Here is a 21,628-nt window from a genome sequence, read left to right on the forward strand (position 1 = left end):
GAGTGTGTTCATGCTGTCGTTTGTCCTCTACCCTCCACCGTAGTTTACATGTTGGTCAGCCGTTGACGTCGGCGCCGGTCTGACCTTGAGTGAAGCTGCAGTGGATGTGAGCTGATCCACAGCCTGAACCTCAGCGTGTGGAAACAGAAACATCCTCGTTAGTCAGAGAGACGGGAGAGAACGGAGACGCTCTGTGACTAACGAGACGTTTAAACTCTGGGAGAGACGGCAGCTTTAATTAAGATGAAGTCTAATGAGAGCAGAGCGAGGTGCAGGTGAATTACAGCTCAGGTTTCCTGTGTGTGAAGCAGCTGTCTGTGATTTAATGAAAAGGTGGAGGTTCTCATCACAGTCCAGCCGCTGAGAGGAAAACTGTTCCTGCTTTCATTCGACTGTCGCGGCTGTTTTTAAGAATCGCTGTCACCGTCTGTCAGCACTGAAATTAACATTTCACATTAACAACACTGAGACAGACAGACTCCATGTTTTCACTCAAAGACAGAAAGAAGTTCATGTAGAACATTTGCTGAATTTACAAGAAGGAACAAATAAGTCAGAATCAGTCAGAGACAGAGTTTCACACAGTTTATAAAGTGTCTCCAACTCAACAAGTCTTAAAATCAGACGATTTGATAATGGAGTCTGGTGATGTTGTGGTTAACAGTTCAATGGTTGGATCAGCTGAAACAGACAGCGTTTCATTCTTCTTCAGAGGACGTCAGTTGAGCCGGCGGTCCTTTAATGTGGTCCACATCAATCAATTATCGATCAACAGAAAATAAATGTATTGTCACCTTTTAATGAGGGAAGTTATTTTTCAAGGATTTTCGTCGGCTCATGTAGAGAAACGATCCGTGTGTTTGTGTTGTGACAGTCGTCAGAGTTGAAGAACTTCTGTTGGTTGATTTCATATATTTGTATTTCAAACATGTAAAACCAAAAGAAATCAAAGTTTTAGAAACACACCAGTTAATCTATTAATGAATACGCAGTTTGATTGATGATAAGATGAATGTTAGCTGCATCACGTGTAACTTCCTGACAGTACACAATGATAAAGTACTGAACATCAGTACACATGTTGTGTATGAGTGAGTCCTGGTCTAAGTGTTGCGTTCATGTGTGTTTCAGATGCTGGGAACTCTCACTGCTGTGCCCATCAAGGTGCCTCAAGTCAGCTCCCTGCACCGGCTGGCAGGACAAGCAGCCACCGTGCTACCTCAGGTGACATCACCACACTGACCTGTTTACATCCACCAATCACACATCAGCAGTCTGTGACTGAGCGCTGCGAACATCCATCCATCAATCACCAACGACTAATTCAATTATCGCTGACGATGATTTCAATAATCAATTTACCTGTTCTGAGTATTTAAAAAAAGAAAATGTATTGAGTTTTTACAACAAATACAGAGCAGGACGTCATCGTCCATGATAATAATGATAATAATTATAATGATAATAGTAGTTGTACCATAAGGTTAACCAAACAAACAACAAAACAAAATAAGCAGAAACATTTATCAGTTGAGTCCAAATAGTTCTGAGTCTTTATTTCAATCATTCATTAAATTAGAAGGTATTTAATGAACGTTCTCCACTTTCAGCTCATCATCATAATGTAGAAAACTTATTGGGATTCAATTTGTTTTATAATCGACTGATCAGTTTGAGTGTTTTTATAAGAAACGACAGAAACAACAAACAGACAAAACATCATCAATCATAATAATAATAATAATACAGTAGCGTTAACCAAACAAATAATAAACTAGAACAATAACTACAAAAACCTCAGAAGCAGAAACATTTATCGGATTAGGGTCCAAAACACACATGATATTAAAATATGGAAGTCCTGAGGGGAAAGTTCTGGTGACCCATTTTTCTAAAAGCTCTAAAAAAACATTTTAATTGTGTTGAACTGAGTGAAAAAAATGTCTTGTGAAAATAAATAATTAGTGATAAAAACGTATTTTGAAAAAAAATTCTCGTGAAATGTTCTCTGTGTGGAACCGAGTGATTTTTTTTCATGAGGAAAGACTTTTCTCCTGCAGCCTCCATCTCAGACACACACAGCTGTTTCCTGTGCCAGATGTTTGCACTCACAGCAGATCAGCAGCAGTGTGACACGTTCACCTCCAGAATAAAGACGCCAGTCGTGTTAGACGACCTGCTGACGTCATAGATGCATCTTGTGTTCAGAGTGCAGAGAGAAATTAAACTTCCTGCAGGAACATCGATGCTTTCCATCTCATTCAGGACACCAGGAGTCTGCACCTCAGCCTCTAGTGGTCAAAAGGAAATTACAGAAACAAACACTGAAAAAACTGAAGTTTCTTTCACTGGATCCACACAGACATTTTGTTTTCACTGTTTCAAACATGAAAACTATATTTTTTAATATCTTTGAGTCATCAGTGAAAGATGTTAGCAGGTTTGTAGGAAGAAGGAAAATATTAACTCATTAACTTTTAATCATGTAAATTAAAAGACTTTAATGTCTTTAATGTTCGCCACCTTCAGCAATAATCATACTGTAGAAATGTATTAAGATGCTAAACTGCAATGATTGATCGATTAGTTGTCAACGATTAAATCAATCGCCAATAATTCTGAAAATCAATGTGACGTTTTTTAATAAAACAGATCATCGTTCATTATAATTATATTTATTGTGACAATGATGATTATAGTACTAAAAGGTTCCCCGGGGAAATAATAATAAAAATACAAAACAAAACAGGAAGTCCAAAAAATAATATTACCAGAAATATAATGTATAACAGACTAATACACACAGATAATAAATCAATACTCACATCAGGTCTTCATTCATCAGCACGGTAACTTTAACTTACTCAATAAAATCTGAGTGATCAATAAGATGAAGATATTTTTATGATATAACTAATTTTTTGAAAAAAAAAAAGTTGAACTCTGATTCCAGCTTCTTGAATGTAAATAAAACAAAACACTGATCAACATGTTATTGACCAAACAACTGATTGATTAATGAAGACTTCCTGTGTGCGGCTGGAGCGTTCCTCTCCTCTCCTGCTGAGGTGGACACTTTGTCCTGCAGGTGGAGCCAGAGGAAAGTTCATGTTGTTCCCCAAACCAGTCGGTACGGTGGCTGTTGAGGGACGTCTGAGGCTCAGCTCTGCTCCTCACTTGTTTTAAGTCTCATCAGGACTTGAGAGTTGTTGTTTGTGTCTGCAGACGTCCAGCAGGTGGCAGCACAACCCACCTCAGACTGATCTGATGACAGGCAGGGTCCTCCGTCCTCTGATTGGCTCTGAAACAAACTGTCCAGCTGACCTCAGTTTTAATGGACTTCAAAATGAAGAACTTTATTTGTCTGTTATTGAGCTGAGAATCTGTTTTCTTATAAAAAGTACCAGAATGTTGTAGAACGACGTGTTGATGAAGGTGGCGACAGGAAGTGACTGACAGGTGTTTCCTCCTCGTCGTGTCCTTCAGGTCAGGCCAAAGACCCAGATCCCCGACAGCCTCCCTCACAGTCCGTGTCAGGAGCTGCAGCCTCTCAGCCTGCAGAGGGCCACAGCTGTGGTCAGTCCCAAGAGCCAGGGCCCCACCCTGCCCACCGCCAACAGCACCTTCAGCCCCGACCACCAGCCCAACGGCCAGAGCGACGCCTCGCCGCCCTCCGCCCCGCCCCACGGCCCGTCGGGAGGCCCCGACTCTGGCCCTGCCCAGCACGCCTCCGCGGGTCCCGGCGTGGCGTACGCCATCATCGCCGCCTCGCCAGCCACCGGGAACGGGGTGTCCGCCGTCAGCGAGGCCGTTAAGGTGCAGCCACTGCTCCTCAGCGCTGATAACAAGGCTGGTGTCTCCACCCACACTGAGGCTCCACCCACACTGAGATCAGATTAACAGATTATTAATCCTGTAACACAAAGTTTGTGTTCAGAAGTCAGATTATCTACGACACAAAACACATCTGAAGTTAATCCAGCATGAGGCTGAGCAGAGTTCAGTAGTCTGACTTCCTCTCTGTGTGACAGGTGATAATAATCCAGCCTCAGGCCCCCAGCAGCACTGACGGGTCCCCGGGGGCCCAGGCTGACCTCCCGCCGCAGGAGGCCCCACCAGCCCCCAAGTCCCCCTCCCAGAAGAAAGATGAGGACCCCGAGGTGAGAACATCAGAGCCTCCTCCCTCCCGTTCCTCTCTTACTCAACCTACTCCTCACCCCTCCTTCCTCCTCCTCTTCCTCCTCTTCCTCCTCGTTAACGTCTTCTTGTCTCTCTGACAGAAAATTGCCTTCATGGTTGCCCTCGGCCTCGTCACCACAGAACATCTGGAAGGTGAGTCCATGTGAACATCAGAGCAGTTGTCCTTCATCAGAGCAGTGACATGTTTGTCTGTAGCCTGAAGCTGTTTTCTCTCTGAACAGAAATCCAGACGAAGAGGCAGGAGAGGAAGAGACGAAGCACAGCTAACCCGGCCTACAGCGGCCTGTTCGAACCCGAGGTCAGAAAACACTCGACTCAGGACTCGATCCAGTTGAGACGTCCACATGTCTGATCACAGATCCGGCAGTTTACCAGTTTAAATAAGTTTCCTGTTAATTACACGACTCGACTCTCTTTGACTTCTGAGCTGCAGCAACACGTCCACGTTCAGCCTGTAAACTGTCTCTGTTTGTCTGCAGCGGAAACGTCTGGCGTCACATTACCTGAACAGTTCGCTCTTCCTGTCAGCACGAGGTAAAACAGCACCACACAGACCAGACCAGCACCACACAGACCAGCACCACACAGATCAGCACCACACAGATCAGCACCACACAGACCAGCACCACACAGACCAGCACCACACAGATCAGCACCACACAGACCAACACCACACCGCACAGACCAGACCAGCACCGCACAGACCAACACCACACAGACCAGACCAGCACCACACAGACCAGACCAGCACCACACAGACCAGCACCACACAGACCAGACCAGCACCACACAGACCAGACCAGCACCACACAGACCAGCACCACACAGACCAGACCAGCACCACACAGACCAGCACCACACAGACCAGCACGACACAGACCAGCACCACACAGACCAGCACCACACAGACCAGCACCACACAGACCAGCACCACACAGAGCAACACGACACAGACCAGCACCACACAGACCAGACCAGCACGACACAGACCAGCACCACACAGACCAGCACCACACAGACCAGCACCACACAGACCAGCACCACACAGACCAGCGCCACACAGACCAGCACGACACAGACCAGCACGACACAGACCAGCACCACACAGACCAGCACCACACAGACCAGCACCACACAGACCAGACCAGCACGACACAGACCAGCACCACACAGACCAGCACGACACAGACCAGCGCCACACAGACCAGCACGACACAGACCAGCACGACACAGACCAGCACCACACAGACCAGCACCACATCATCATCATCAGGTCAAACTCTATTAAAGGAACAGTTCAGAGTTTTAGGAAAAGATGAACCACCGACAGATTTCTGATAAAGTTTGGCTGTTTTTAAATTCTTTATTTATAAAATCACAACTCTTCACATCAACACATCTTCATGTTCACACAGTCCTGATTATTCTGACAGAAACACTTTAAATGTTGATCAGTGAGACTTAGAGCTGTTCAGAGCCAGGCTAGCATTTTCCCTCTGCTTCCAGTCTGTATGCTAAGCTAAGCTAACCACATCCCGACTGGTTCACCTCTCACTGTGTGTGTGTGTGTGTGTGTGTGTGTGTGTGCTGCCACTAACCTCTGCTCTGCTTCCATTCACATGCTAGACACTGAGGATTTCTGCTGGAAGGTAGGTCACATGACTGATGATGTCACGCCTCTGTCACACGTGTCCGAACCATCTGAGGGGTTAAAGATGATGTAGTTTAGTCTCATTTGTAGTTTCGGACAAAACTTGTTAAAAATGTAAAATCCATTAAGACACAACTCCACTGCTGCTCTCACAGCTGTGTCCTCTCAGTGACCCACGAGAAACAGTGAAGTGTCCCTTTAACGTCTCACACTGACGCTGCTGTCGCTGTTGTTTCAGGAGGACTTGGAGCATGACGAGCACTGCGCCGTCTGTAAGGAGGACGGCGAGCTGCAGCCCTGCCACAACTGCCCCAGAGCCTTCCACCCCAACTGCCTCCACCCGCCGCTCAAAACCCCCCCCAGAGGACCCTGGTACTGCCCCAAGTGCCAGAAGAAGGTACGACGTCCACGCTGACCGCCGGGACAGTCGGACTCAGCAACATGTTGTAGCTTCAGTGACTGACTCGTTGTTTCTGACCTGCAGGTGCTGAACAAAGAAAACCTGTCGTGGCCACAGAACTTCGTCCAGTCCTACGTCACACACAAGACGGGTGAGAACCAGCTGACGTCTGCATGAGTGTGTGTGTGTGTTACTATGACGTCCATACATGTGCTGACTGTGTGTGTCTGTGTGTGAGCAGTGAGGCAGGAGGAGAAGCGACGGCTGCTGAGACGAAACAACGAGCTGAAGAACGAGTGTGCTCACCTGGAAGAACAAGAGAAGAAGATCAACAACACACTGAAGGTACACACAACAACACAACACACTGAAGGTACACACAACACACACACAACACAACACACTGAAGGTACACACAACACACACAGAAGGTACACACAACACACACACAACGCTCCACGCTCTGAAAGTTTGATCGTGGCTGTTTTGGCTCGAACACGAGGTCGACCCGAGGATCTTAGAGTCGTGTTGGCGTCACGCCGCTGGCAGGAGGTTGACGCTGGTGTTTCCTGTGTCTGCAGCAGTGTATGGACCTGAGGGAGCGGCTGCTGGGGCAGCAGAGAGACACTCAGGCGTCGCTCGAACGCCTCAAAGCGCTCATCAGGCTGATTCAACGCGACCAGCTCATCCAGGTCACCATGACCGCCTCCCTGCTCTCCCAGTCCTGGATGAAACCCACCAGCGCCGCCATCGCAGCCGCCACCGCCGCCATCCCGGGCCCCTCGACCACGCCCCTGCAGAAGAGCCACGCCCACAGCCAGGATGACGCCAACAACTAGCCGCGAGGGCGGTGATGATTTCTTTTTGTCTGAATAATATCTAACCATGATTTCTCCAACAAACTGAGAAAAGAGCCTCTATCCTCCACTCGATTCAAGTATTTTTTAAAACCCAACACCTACAGTGCTTACGAGATTTCTTTTTTTAAGTTCTTTTCTATTTATTAATGTTCTTGGCCTTAATGTATTTATTACAAAAAGTTAGACGACAGAGCTGCCGCAGGGACTCGACGGGAGTTTTTGTGCGCGGCCCAAAAGATATTTCCCTTTTTTAAACACAGGTATAATTATTGTTCTGCGTATAGTGGGAGAGAACAGTAGTTAGTCGTAGTTGAGAACCGGAGGGTCGATGGAGCGACGGACTGTACAGTGACGATATATCTGAGTAGATGTTTGTTCTCATTCTCCTATGAACAATGTTTTTGCCATAATAATTCAGGAAAATGTTTTCATGTGTATGTAAACGCATACGAGCCTTCAAACAAAAACAGAGAATAACTTTTTTTCAGTATTAATAGAGTTAAAGTCAAAGAAAAAAGTATTTAAGATAAAACTACAGAAATTAGCATTTCTAGTGGAGATTTTAGTATTTTCATGCTGATGCCTGTTGATAAATGTAAGTTTGGAGTATTCAAGGGGATCACTGTACATATGTTGTATTATTATTATTATTATTATTATCATCATCATCATCGCAGGTTTCTTTTTGGTTTTTTACTGAAGTCACACGTCTGAGACCAGGCGAGTCCCCGACAGGTTCACGGTTTGTTTCCTTGTTCACAGCAACACAAACCAGAATACGACGTGTGTTTTCAGGAAGGTGCAGAAACAAGAACCAACATTTTAAATAAATCATTTGAGGTTTTCGCCACGTTCAGGATATTTCCACCTCTTCAGAAAGCCTTTAACAGCTCGTTGTGACAGAAACTTGAGCTGTTGTATCGTCCTCTGCGAAGCCACCAGACGAAGAGCTTCTGCTCCACTGCAGCTTCATGTGTGAGGGACTTTGTGTCACTGTGCGACTTCAGTATTTTAAAAGTTTAGTTCAAATTCACTGACGTTACACAACAACACAAGCAAACTAACCACAGTTCCTGTGAGGTAAAACTACTGTTTTTTTAAAGGAGTCTGGTGGCTTTGAGGAGCCAATGCAACGGCTCCAGGTTCATGTGAAACAGCTGTCTGAAGGGATCGTAGAGCGGGAAGTTCATTTGAATTTAGCTGTTATAAACGCTGAGTAAGTATAAATCTAAACATCAGACTGAGGACGTCAGCTGTGAGGACGTCAGCTGTGAGGACGTCAGCGTGGTCGTCTGTGTTTCTGTTTCTGCATCTTAAAGAAAATGAAGTCGGTGATTCTCGTTTGTGTTTCAGTCGCTGATCAGAGAACAAACCGCTGAATTCGACGGGAGCGAAGTGTTTGTTCACAGCTGCACTCAAACACAACACGTCAGCCGGTGTGATGCATCGTTCAGTCCCTGTTCCTCTTCAACCAGTATCGAAAATATGCCAAAAACTTTTCTTTGTTTTTGTACTGGGATCGCTCATCTATCAATAATGTCTATAGCGCTTTTTTTTTCTCCCTGCCTATTTTATATTTTCGCTTTTGGAGCTTTTTTTACTCTCGTGTTTTATGAACGTTTTAACAGTGACGAGCCTGTTAGTCTGACAGATGAACACTGCCTCAAGTACAAATCCTTTCAAATCCAGGGTTTTCGTCTTTGTTGCGTCATTTTATAGACACCAGTCAATCAGAAACGGGACAGCTGTCAAACTGCAACAACACTTTTTGACTGTCGGTGGACCCGCGGGCTGAAGGTGGCGCCGTCCTGGTTTAAAGTCATTCGAGCAAACACGGAGAACGGAAACCAGGACGGCGCCATCTTGTCCCGCTCGGTCCTTTTGTCTCACTAGTCTTCCTGCTGGTCCAGAAAGGTTCAGTTTAAGTGTTACAACATAGATTTAGTCCATTTGTTATTTATTATCATACTGTACTCACCACACAGTCGAGGTGCAGCTCTCTGCTGCCTGTTAATGCACAAACATGAACAAATAATCCAGAGAGAAAATGCCTTTTATCAAAAGAGAAAAACGAGGGAATCTGTCCGGTTAGAAGTGAGAAGAGGTGGATTTATTTTAGTTTGAATCATATCCAGGTCGCCTGTGTTCGCTCTCCGACGTATCACAGATACCGAAGAGATCCTTCATCGTCTGTACGGCACAAAACGCTCAGATATATCTGTGCATCAGTGGCAGCAAACACGTCCCACTCGGAGGGAATCAGTGTAATAAAAGTTAATAAAGAAGAAATTAACGTTTGATTCAAATCAGGTTCCAAAAGAAAATCGCTTCACGATAATGTGACTGAGAAACGCTGTCAACAGTAAACTCAGAGAAATGGTTTTGTTTGCTCGCAGTCATGAAGTCGTGTCACTGCTGCACACGTTATATCTAAAATATACTTATAATGCGCTTTATCAGAGTTCAGAGCCTGGTCGGTGTCCGAGGAGGACGTCTGTTCAAGAAATGTCCAATACATTAAATACAAAAGGCCCAATAAACGAGTCACTGTGCCTTTAAATGCACCAGAAATATTCATTTACCAAATGTGACATGAATTGATATTTCTGTTTTTATTTACCTATTTATTTTCTGTCTTCTTTCCTCAAAATAACGTAAATAAATCAGTGGAACAGAGGACGGTACCGACACTACTCACAATGAGTTGGGGATACAGGACGTGGGTGAATATATGCATGTGCATGGATATGCAATACAAGTCAAATGAAACGTGTCGCATTACTTTTGGGAACAAAAAATATTCACGAAACACAAAATTCAGAATGTGAAACACGAAAATATCCCTAAATAATTCTGAGTCGTGTTGAAACAGGAGCAAATTTAGTTAATACTTAAATGTATTATCTCACAAAATACAAATTTCAAAAATGAGCAAATGAAACATTAAATGGGAAAGTTAAAAAAAGATTGTTTGATACAAAGGTAAATAAATAAAAACAGAAATGTTGATTTGTCACATTCAGAGTTAATTAACGCCTACATTTATCTTTCATATCATTTTGGTGGATTTAACGGCGTCACATCTATTTATTGACCCTTTATTGTCGCCTGCTCACAGTTCAGACACGTCTGATCAGGTGAAGTGAAGTCGGTGTGAAGGCGTTTGACTGCAGGAGAATATAAAATACAGACTTACCGACAGACGGCGCAGCACAGACGCTCTCCAGGCTCTGCAACACAAACAGCAGATACGCGTTAACATTTACCTGACTTGCCTTTAAAACGAATAAAATCATGATCAGTGTGGAGAGCGTACCGCGTGATGCATATCCGGTCCTCACCGAGAGCCGCAGGACGGGTGGAAACCATATCAGCGCTCCGTGCCGCGTCCAGACCTCCCGAAACAAACCTCCCTCCTCCCCCCAAAACCTCCTCATCCGTTTCTAGAGATCTTCTCCGGGAGAAACTGTGCAGTGCTTAAACAGATCTATTTTAATACACGACACAACATTTGAACAAATAAGAAAAAAAGAACATTTTTATATTCTTTTATCAAGGAGCAAAAAAAAGAAGAAAAGAACATTTGGATTTTCTATCGTTTGCCAGTTCTGCATTCTGACTTCTAGCTTGCGACGTTCGATGTATTATTTTGCCACGAGGAGGCGACGACACGTTTAGGTGAAATGAAAATGTGTGTTGGCTGTTGAAGTAGAAGTTCTTTTCTTTGTCATTAATAAGGGGACTGTCCAGTGGATAGTGTGTATAGGAAAGTGTTTGTCTTAAATATGCCAATGTAGTTTTTTCTTCTTTATGATGCATTAAAAAGTTGATCGATGGAAGTTGGTGAAATGATTCAGAGTAGTCTCACTTTTTTGTACCGAGTTCTTACGAAAAATGGAATCATTAATAAACAAAATCAAGAACAGAGTCCGAGTCCAGCGTCTGTTTCCGTCTCATCAGTGTCCAGGAGCAGTGACGCCATGTAGCCGAGTACATCTACTCAACTACTTGTACTGTACGTGAGTATTTCACATGTTCTGCTACTTCATACTCCTTTACGTTTATTTTATGAGAACTTTTATTCATAGTTACTTTGCAGATTACATGCTGCGTCCAGTGATGAATGTAACTAAGTACATCTACTCAGGTACAACTTTTAGGTACTTGTATTTACATTTTCTGCCACAGTACACTTCCACTCCACTACATTTATCTGATAGCTTTAGTTACAAGTTACTTTACAGATTACATGCTGCATCAGAGCCAAAGTGTCACTTTTTTAAATTGTCTCTTAAACCTGATTCTGATCAGAAATATGTTTGATATCAGACACGATACTTATACTTTACTTTTGATATATCAGATACTCAGGTACCATTCACAGGAGTGACTTTAACTTGAGTAAAGTAATATTTTAACACCACATCTTTTTTGGACACTTTATGTTGGAGTTGATATAAATAAAACATTTAGAAAGAATAACAAACATTTGTGCAACACAAAGCTGCTTTCTACATTTAAAAATGATGATTTTTTATTATTTGACCTTCAGACGTCTGAAATCCAAATAAAATGAAATATGCTAAAAATTAAATATTCAATTTTTGGTTGAAGTGTTTTTGTTTTTACACTTTATAATGTTCTGATCATCATTCTTCAAAAACAAGTTAAATGTGTAAAATAAGACTTTATTGATTCCTCTTGTTACATTTTGCATCGAGATCAAAGAATCGTTGTAACAAGAAGCTGTGACATCACTTCCTGTCTAACATTCAAACAACACGTCTTTTAAATCTGTGCAGATTAAAACCATATTAATCTGAAAAGTCTGGTTATAAAAATATAGAAACAGGCAGGTGAACGTGGACTGTGTATGGAGGCCTGGAGCTGCCAAAATCAATCAATCACTCAAATATAAACATCTGATTTTAAAACAACAAAAAAAAAATATACAAAATCAATGTAGGCATTAATTAATTAATCAAATGTGACAAAGTGATAATTCTGTTTTAATTTACTGTATTTACATCAATTCTCATTTAACTTGTATTTATTATTTTATTCATTTCAAAATGTTTTTATTATGTATTTATTTCTGTTCTTTCCCTTTGAGTTTTGAAGAATAAAACATTCTAGCAATACATTTAAAATTAATCAATAAAACAAAAGTGGAAATTAACAAATAAACAGAAATATCACATTTTTCACATTTTATAATTTAATTACCTTTATTTATTTTTTGTAGAATTTCTGGTGCATTAAACAGCCTTTTGATTGGTTCATTTATTGTAACATTATATATTTTCTAATGTTGGCCTCATCAGTCCTCCGTACAGTCCGACCGTCTTCAGCATCACTTAGATAAAAACACTTCGTATCTACATTCATGAGCAGTTTTATTGTAATAAATGGTTCATAACAGACTAACGTGTCTGTCTGTAGATTTAAAGACATTTTAAACGTGTAATGTTTGTCAGGAAATATAATAAACGTCTATATTTTTATTATTACAACTGTTTTACTGTCTTCATCATCTGTCGTAGTTGTTGACAAAGGATCAGATGTGTTTACAGCCACATCACACCGTGTTATAAACCATTTATTGAATACTGATCTTTCAGAAACCTGATGGACAAACTGTCCTGAAGGTGGCGCTAGCTTCATCCTCTGAAGCAGGAATGTGTTTTGTTAGATTTGGAAAACGTCCACAGAAAACTTGGAGGCACTGAGGTGGAGATATTTTACTTTGAGAGTGTCGATCAGCCGCTGGAGACAGAGCAGCGTGTCCAGAGGATGAGCGACGGTGCGTCCAGGTGTCGGTGCTTCAGGGTGTTACCTGTGCGGCCGGGCGGCGGGAGCCGAACACCGTGTGGAAATGTTCGATGAGGATCTCGGTGAAGATGTTGATGGGGGTCAGAGCGCTCAGAGAGATGGAGCCGTGACGAGGCCAAACCAGGTTCACCCCGAACACACAGGCCAGATTAGACGGACTCATCTTGTTGACGATGCTGTCCTGAGACACCTGACGAGGACCCGACAGAGCAGAGACATGAAGGACTCGATATTACATCGCCTGTAGGTTACACTGTTCTCATCTTCACACTCTGAGTCATTACATCCACATTACTGATGATTATTGATCAGAAGTCTGTTCATATTTTGTCAAAGCAGCAACAGTCGTCCCGACAATAATGTCTCAACATCCATATCTGAAAAGTTGTTTGCTCCAGATGCTGAAATTTGCTGACCAACATTTTTCTATAGTTTTAAAATTTGTTGATGTTTGTTTTTGTCCAGATTTTAACTCTCCTGTTTGCTGAAGTTGTATTTCGTAACGACTCGTATCGTCTTCGTGTTTTTACTTGTTCTGCTCGACTGTTATTCTGTGATATCGTCGTCCTGAGTTTCCTGCTGTTGCTTGATTGTCGAAGCACTTTGTAAACTCAGATTTTAAAGGTGCTGTATAAATAAAGTTTATTATTATTATACTTTTTATTATCTCAAGTGTTAAAAGATAAAACTCCACAGTGCTGATGTTTGAGGTGCTTGACAAACTCAAATAAACAAAATCCACCTGAGGATGAACGTCTGAACTGCACACAAACACGAGAATATAATAAATAATAAAATAAATATCTCCTCTAAAACAGAGAAAAAGCTTCATTATCAGAATAATGACGTACCAGGTGGAGGAAACACAGCAGGAACTGTGTCACGATGAAATGATGCTCAGGAAGACTCTCCACGATCTGTTTACACCTGCTGACCCTCAGACTGCTCTCCACCGCTGACACAGGACAACACAACACAACACAGCACAACACAACACAACACAACACAACACAACACAACACAACACGAGGTCACACAGAGCCACAACACAACCGTCCAGAAGTTAGAGACAACTAGAGATCTGTGACGTCCGTCTGACATCACGACAGATAAACGTCATTTCACTCAGTCAAAGATCTGAGATCAGTCTGACGAGGCAGAATCAAAGTTCACAGGAGCTTCAGTTTATCATCATGAAACTTCATTTAAGAGATCTTGAATCGAGGAGATGTTTAACTTGAATCGTGACGAGTCAGAAGTGGAAATTAACGGTTCGTCTCCATGACGACGACCTTCATCGTGTACTCACTGAGGATGTCCAGCACCTGGCCGTACACTCTGAAGGTGAGCAGAGGTTCAGGAAGTTCTCTGAGGAACGTCTTCAGGATCACGGCGGGAACGTGGACGTCAGCGTACTGATCGAAGTCCACCGGTTTCCCTGGACACGTTCAAATGAGACAAATCTTTATTGACACACCGACATCAACAGAAACGCAGTGAAGAGATTTAAAAAGGTTTATTTCTTGTATTTATGTTCTCAGCTGTTTGTTTGCTGTCTATTTATTTCTGTCATGTTTGTAACTTGTTTTATCAGCATCACATCGACAGTCATTAAAGGAGTATTCCACTGAAAACCTTTGACTGATGCTGAAATAATCAGTTCGATCATCAGTGAGTCCAGACAGATGCTGAAAATATCACACATCTGCTGCACATCTGCACGCACGCACGCACACACACACACACACACACACACACACACACACACACACACGTAACAGAGGCAGTTTAACAATAAACCTTGTGGACTAAATTACATCTAATAATTAGAAATGATGCCAAACATCTTTCAGTGTTATGATCTGTAAAATAATAATAATAACGTTTTCATATTGGTGCATAAAGCACAACACATACAGATACACACGTGTCTTTGATAGGCCGATATCAGCCAATGATACGGGCTCTAATAATCCATCAATATAAAAATTTAGCCCCGAAAATTTGAGGTAATCTGATAATTGAACATTTTCAGATTCAGAAACGTCGTCACACAAACAGGTTGTGACGTGTAAACGAGCTCGGTGATAACTGCGTCTGCGTCATCGTGAACACCGACTACAGTCTGTTCCTTCACCTGGACAGAGCTTTGTTTGAAGACGTACCTGTGCAGGTGTGTACAGGGCCTGAAACACACTCAACCTGGAGTCACACACACATAAACACACACTGAGCTCCACTTCCTGCCACTGAGACACACACACTCACCCAGGTTATAGAGCTTCTGAACATCTTTGATGAGCTGAACACGAGCCGACCGTCTGAAGATCCCCTCAGTCCTCAGACCTGACACACACACACACACACACACACACACAGACACACACACACACACACACACACACACACACACACACAGTTCAAGATGATGTCTACAGACTGTCTGGTTGTCACCAGAAGAGACACTAAAACACTGAAACAACCATTAATGTCAGATGTTGTTGTTCCTGTCGTCATCAGTTTAACATTTAACACTTTTGTTTGGTCATTTTTTACTTTGCTTTGGTCTCAAACTGCCAAAAATTAATAAAGGCATAAAAAACGTCTCAATAAATGAATTAATCTGCCGTTAGATGAACCAAAAACAAAATGAAAAATATATTTAATCATTAATTTATTTTTAAAATGTGACAAAGTTAATTCGCCTCTGTATTTATTAACTTTCATATTAATTCAACTTTCTACAAAATACAAAAAGAAAAGAACACAGAAATAATTAAATTAATTAATTTCAAGATGAATTAATACAAAGGTAAATACAGGCAGAGGCAGAAATATCACTTCATGTCACATTTTGTTTTTGGTGCATTTAATGACACGTTAATTAATTCATTGAGTCATTTCTTTATTTTTAATGTAGTGTTAAACTCTCACTACGTTACAGAAAACACTAAATTAACAAAGAAAAGTTATGACTACATAAAACTGATGGTGAACTAATAACGGCAGATAAATTAAAAAAAAAGAAATAATATAAGAAATGTATTTATTTATTGAGCCGTTTGATTTCTTCCTATTTATCTTTAGTTGTGGCAGCGTCAGTCGTCCACAGTGTCGTCCTGGTTGTTGTGGTGTGTGTGTCTTAATGACGATCAGGGTGACGCTCACCTTTCTCCTTCAGGTAGGCGACAGTCTGACAGATGACCGGCGGGATTACGGCCTCTCTGTTCTTCTCTCTGATGCTGTCAAACAAACAGCTTTCAGTCTGATGAACTCTTAAAACGATGATAATTTAAGTGGAGTCTGGTGCGTTGTGAACACTCACTACTGCAGACTGACTCCAAACTGCTGTGTGGGCAGGGGGGGGCGGGGCGGGGGGGTCTTCACCGAGGGAGGGGGTCCGCCTCTCTGAGCCGCTCGCAGCTTCTCATCGTGTCTGTGAGAGACGACGCACAAACGTCAGCTGATGACTTCCTGTGTGAGACGTTAGCAGCGAGAACAGATCAGACCTGAGGACGTCGGCAGGGACGACGAGCTGCTCGTAGTTCAGGTGATCTCTCAGCTCAGCCAGGTAGTTCACGTACGTCAGCTTCTTCCCAAACTTGTGACTGACAGGAAACAGGAAGTCGTTTTAATGTGACGGGTTGAGCTCCAGCGTACGGAAGCCCTGAGGGGCCAGCGAGGACGCTGTTTTCTGCTGAGCCATCATTTCTTTTTGTTTTTTTATGTGTGATACCTGATAGAAAATGTTTTTGGGAAGATTAAAAATTCTGTTTCATGTGTGAAACCGGGTTTAAAAAAAAAGTTTTCTGACTTAGTTTTTTTTTCCAGTTTCACACATGAGAATAAATAAATAATTTATTCCTCCTGGAAAAACACTAATAAAAGACACTAAACAGACAGTAAAGCTTTTTTTCCTTCGGTTCTCAAGTCATAAACACAAGACGCAAAATAATTTAGATGTAGACCCGTCTGGGCTTCCGTACCAGCAGGTGAGTCTGACAGGTGAGTCTGACAGGTGAGTCTGTACCTGATCAGAGGTTTGAAGATGTTCCACACGATTCTGATGAAGTTTGTTGGATGAACGACGTACAGAGTCTTCAGGTTCTTCTTGTATCTGGAAGAGAGAGACACACACACACACACACACACACACACACACACACACACACACACACACACGCTACACTGATGGAATGTAACTAAGTACATTTATGTAAGTACTGTACTGAATTAAATAAAGTAATAGAGTAACCGCGGTGTCGTACTTCCTGTCGAACTCGCTGTAAGCTTCTCGCAGCCACTTGACAGACGGCTTGTTGCTGCTCCTCAGGCCGTGATGGAAGTACACCAGGATGTAGTCCATCTCCACGTACTGGTCCAACGTGAACTTCAGGTACCTGCAGGCAGAACACAGACAGGTGAGGTCGCTGACCGCAGGTCTGCGTCACCGCGTCACCGCCGTGTGAACGAGGAGCGAGCGTGAACGTACTCCAGCAGCCGTCGGTGGTTCAGCTGGTGTGACGGCGGCAGACAGCAGCTGCTGAAGATGATCAACTTCCTGCAGTAGTTGTCGTCACCTGGAGAGGAGACAGGTGAGGTTTCATGAAAGCAGCTGAGACGGAACCAGAACCAGAAGCTAGAAGTGACCGGATCTTTATTTAAAATGAGGAAGTGGTTCAGACTGACCGCAGACCTGGATGATGCCGTGTCGGGCCACGTCATAGTACGGGTGAGACGGGTCAGGACTGACTGCGCTGCTGGGAGGAAGTGAGGGAGCGTCTGTGACACACCTCTGATCCACCTGGTCCACCTGGTCCACCTCGTCCTCCTCCTCCTCCTTCTCAAGCTCTGTCACAATTACACACAAATAAGAAGTTTCATGGTTCTGGTGAGAGAATGAAGTCTAATGACGACAGTTTAAAATATAACCATGATGACAGTGAAGGAAACATCAGCTCAGTCACATGTTCCTCCTCTTCACCGCCCAAACCTCCACATCACGTCCTTATCTGCTCTGTTTCGCTGCTCCGAGCCGGAGGCCCGGGTGGAAACCTCCGTGATGTTTATCCTGCAGCAGCGAGGGGAGTTTTCTATAAACACATCGTGGCTCTGATAACAGACAGGAAACGATCTGCTCGGAGGCTCGGCTCGGCTCAGGGGGAGGAAAACTCACAATGAGAGAGGAGAAACCAGGAAAGTGTTCGGCTTCTGGATTACATTCATCCCACATGTAAACAACTGGACACAATGCTGCTTCTGTTGGGGACGGAGGTCCAACAACAACAGGCACAGAACAACAGTCTCCATTTAAATAAACTGAACTGTTCATGAAGGTTATAACTTCAGTTTCTGTTCAAACTGTTTCAGAGATGTTGATTAAACTTCACGATCATTTTACTTCTAATATCTGGACTTTAGTAAGAATTTAAATCTTTATGTTTCATCTTCATGGTGAATTGCGTCGTGTGGCCGGTCCTCTTCATGTCACCGTGTCTGAGAGCAGCTCCACTCTTCACATGTCATTTATTTCATTTTATCTTTAAACTGTTTGTTGTTCTGTAAACGCGACATCTACTTCCTGTCTCTCCGTCCTGGGACAGGGATCCTCCTCTGTGGCTCGGCCATCTTTATTTTCAGTATAGTGAGTTTCTCCTCACTTGACTCGAGGGTCTCAGACCAGAGGACGTCTCTCACTGTGCAGCCTGTGAAGCCCACTGAGGCGATGTGATTGTGATTTTGGGCCGTAGAGAATAAAACTGCTTTGATTGGATTTTGGAGGCTGCGTCCATTTGTTCCTTTTTATTTTGAATAGTGATAAAATGTTTTGGATATCAGAGCTGCAGTTGTCAATATGAGCAGATTTAAAACATTTTGATGTTGAATGATAATTTATTTATTGAGTGTTAAACTCACCGATTTCTGCCAGCTGCTCCAGATCTGATGTCGAGCTCATTTCTGATCGATGTCAGTCGTTCATGAAGGAAACCAGAAGAAGAACAGAAATCAATAATCAATATCAGATAAGATGAGTGGAAAGATTAAAACCTTCAGAAAGTCACAGCGACTTCAGTTCAGTGCTGGAAAGTAACTGAGTATTATTCTGTACACATTTGAGGTACTTGTACTCGAACATTTCCACACGTTACTTTATACTTCACCACGTTTGTGCGATAACTTTAATTACTGTGCAGTCAGATCAATACAACAACAAATAAATGATGATGTATTGTTCTGGATAAAGATAAAAACTTAAACATAAATCAGAAACACTTTATTGATCCCAGAGAGAGAAACTGAGTTATGTTACAGTTTCTGCTTTGAGAATAAAACGTCACATTATAGAGAAATCATAAGAAAAATATCAAATAAAGAAAATAAGAAATAAGAAAGTGTTTGAATAAAACTATGACTCTTTTCTAGAGATCATTTTCCAGGACACTTTCAGTGATGATCTAGCTGCTACAACAGACAGGGAGTGTGTCCATACACTAATATGATCCTTAATTAATTAATTAATTAATTAATACCCCCACTGCCTGTATCTCTTGTGAATTACAGTTTTATCCATGGTTGCCTGAACATCATTAACTTAATAGCACAAACACCAGTAACGAGTCTGCTGGAAGTTAAAGTCTCTTTAAATGAACAACTCACTGGTGCTCTGCAGAAACATCTACCTTGTTATAATACTTCACAGTAAAGTACTGACACTGTTCTGTGTAGTTTAAATAATGTTTCAGGACAACGAGGGTTTCCTCCTTTTCTCTAACTTTTCTGTGACTGGAAACAACTGGTCAACTGTTTTCCAGGTTTTCCAGGACGTGTGGGAACCCTGGATGAAGTTTTGGAGAAATTCAAGCTGTTAACATTTACAATAACAATGAGATTCATTTTCTCCACAAGTGAACAAACAAGCTGCTCTCTAGAGAGGTGGCAGGGTCCGCCACGTCTAAACAAAGTGAAACTCCTTTAAGGTCAGTTTGTTTATTCAGTCATGAACACAGAGAGTCAGATGAGGACACATCAGAAGGTTTGTGCTTCTCACTGGACTACAACATGTTTAAATGTAACTGCCATTAATTTACAAAATAAACGCTTCAGTCAAGTAAAGTAAATATTAAAGTGATGTAAATATTAAAGCTTCAATAATTATAATCCAAAAATCAACAGTTTTTGCTACTTTCAGTGTATTTTCATGGTATTTGTGTACTTTATATTTATATTACACAATTCAGTTCTTGGCTGAGCCCCGTGACGTCACCACGCCCAGCTTCATGACATTTCAGGCTAATTAGCGGATCAATAATCAAGATAATGACGAGATGAACCAGCGGAAGTGAGCTGAGCTCGGTGATAAAGTTAATTAAGACGACGTGAAGTCACTGGGCAGAGTTCAGCTTCAGCTAACTACCGCACACACCGCACACACCGCACACAGCCACGCTGCTAGCTAACAGGTAAGAAGCTATAATTAGCATCTTAGCAACACCTGCGCTGGTTCACTGATGGAAACACGCGCGTTCATCAGCAGCACGCGGCGCAAACACGCGGTTCAATGCGATCGATCAGCTCCGAACACAGTGTCTGAAGTCTGATCAGGCTCATGATCACACGCAGCAGCGCGAGGCCGCCTCGCTCACCTGCAGCCGCAGCAGCGCGCATCAACGTCCAACAGGTACTGAGGTGATCCAAACTTCCCCCAGACCGCCGGCTGGCATGCGGACTGCGCATGCGCAGCTCACACTCCTGTAGGGAGGCTCCGAGGGGCGAAACGAGATGTTTGGCTGAGACACAGGAAGTGACGCCGCCCGATGAATCTGATCAGATGTTAGTTTATTTTCATTTTTTTCATTTCTGTCACCGAGAAATTTCTTCCTTTTATTTGTTTATTTATTTTATTTCTGTTTATTTCCTTCTTTGGCTTAATTCTTAGACTGATATCATACATGTACACCTGTATTCTTACTAGTTTATGGAATGTGAACTTGAATGACTGAATTATTTGTTGTTGTTACAACTTTCAATAAAGTTATTAAAAAAGAAGAAGTTTATTTTCATGTTATTTCATGTTAACTCATCCTCATCTGTTTGCTCCACAGCAGGGTTTGAGTTATAATCTGAGATCTGCAGGAGTCTCTGAAATAACTAACCCAAACCCAACGTCAGGGCGGAGACAGGTAAATAAGATGTTTTATAAAAAATAATGTGAGAGATTGACAGCTGGGTTCTGACGACAGAGAGGAATGAACGGAAACTTTTCTTTTTTACACAAGAAACAAATAAAATCATGTATAATGTCGAATGAACGAGTGGCTCCAGATAGTTTTCTCCTTTAGTCCACTTTCTTCTTTCTCCAGTAAAGTACCTCTATTACCTCTATTCATCTGTTTTCTACTGATTTGTATTTTTATTATATGAACTAGATAATGAAAATTAAACCATTTCGTAAACAAATGTTGCTCATGAAAAAGAGAAGCACCACGTCCCAGTCGTCACGTCTCTATTACAGCCAGAAGTCCGTCACTCTTCAGGTCCAGTCTGAAGTCCACGTCTCTTACAGTCTGGTATCTGTACTGTAACCAGCTGTCTGCCATCGTTTCCTCTGCACTCGCTGGACTCACTCGGTCCAGGTGTTATCATTCTGACGGCGTCTCACCTGCAGTGACTCGGTGCAGCTGCAGC

General features: G+C 42.6%; 2 protein-coding genes and 1 long non-coding RNA gene across 7 annotated transcripts in view; 1 reads left to right on the top strand and 2 right to left on the bottom strand.

Annotated features, from left to right (window-relative positions):
* The window catches only part of phf21b (PHD finger protein 21B), an 86,125-nt gene extending 75,087 nt beyond the window's left edge, over positions 1-11,038 (top strand). For 2 of the 4 annotated variants that reach the window (XM_084345318.1, XM_084345320.1), the window contains exons 5-15: positions 1,132-1,224; positions 3,487-3,816; positions 4,032-4,160; positions 4,281-4,332; positions 4,422-4,498; positions 4,680-4,734; positions 5,827-5,849; positions 6,090-6,248; positions 6,336-6,402; positions 6,493-6,596; positions 6,833-11,038. In XM_084345318.1, the coding sequence (XP_084201444.1) occupies positions 1,132-1,224; positions 3,487-3,816; positions 4,032-4,160; positions 4,281-4,332; positions 4,422-4,498; positions 4,680-4,734; positions 5,827-5,849; positions 6,090-6,248; positions 6,336-6,402; positions 6,493-6,596; positions 6,833-7,090 (1,347 nt within the window). In that variant the 3' untranslated portion in view covers positions 7,091-11,038. Of the gene's footprint in view, positions 1-1,131; positions 1,225-3,486; positions 3,817-4,031; positions 4,161-4,280; positions 4,333-4,421; positions 4,499-4,679; positions 4,735-5,826; positions 5,850-6,089; positions 6,249-6,335; positions 6,403-6,492; positions 6,625-6,660 lie in introns of all 4 variants that reach the window. The other 2 variants (XM_084345319.1, XM_084345321.1) reach the window with 2 other exon arrangements.
* LOC311252297 lies at positions 1,531-3,489 on the bottom strand. Its single transcript, XR_014621511.1, has 2 exons — positions 3,405-3,489; positions 1,531-3,311 (listed from the first exon to the last, which is right to left on the bottom strand). It is a non-coding gene; the product is annotated as an uncharacterized lncRNA (long non-coding RNA).
* Positions 11,039-11,783: 745 nt separating the features above from the next.
* Positions 11,784-20,722, bottom strand: LOC311252291 (rho GTPase-activating protein 8-like). 2 transcript variants are annotated; one of them, XM_084345329.1, is made up of 13 exons: positions 20,587-20,722; positions 18,860-18,901; positions 17,633-17,794; positions 17,436-17,523; positions 17,212-17,343; positions 16,974-17,060; positions 16,453-16,551; positions 16,269-16,379; positions 16,112-16,185; positions 15,212-15,289; positions 14,253-14,381; positions 13,795-13,898; positions 11,784-13,133 (listed from the first exon to the last, which is right to left on the bottom strand). In XM_084345329.1, exons 1-13 carry the CDS (start codon positions 20,675-20,677, stop codon positions 12,936-12,938), a joined length of 1,395 nt encoding a protein of 464 aa, XP_084201455.1. In that variant the 5' UTR covers positions 20,678-20,722; the 3' UTR covers positions 11,784-12,935. The 2 variants fall into 2 exon arrangements, with proteins under 2 accessions (XP_084201455.1, XP_084201456.1); XM_084345330.1 differs by lacking the exon at positions 11,784-13,133 and having other exon boundaries at positions 13,797-13,885.
* Positions 20,723-21,628: the final 906 nt, after the last annotated feature.

This window comes from Pagrus pagrus (assembly GCF_965226575.1).
Source record: "Pagrus pagrus genome assembly, chromosome: 23".
Taxonomy (NCBI): domain Eukaryota; kingdom Metazoa; phylum Chordata; class Actinopteri; order Spariformes; family Sparidae; genus Pagrus; species Pagrus pagrus.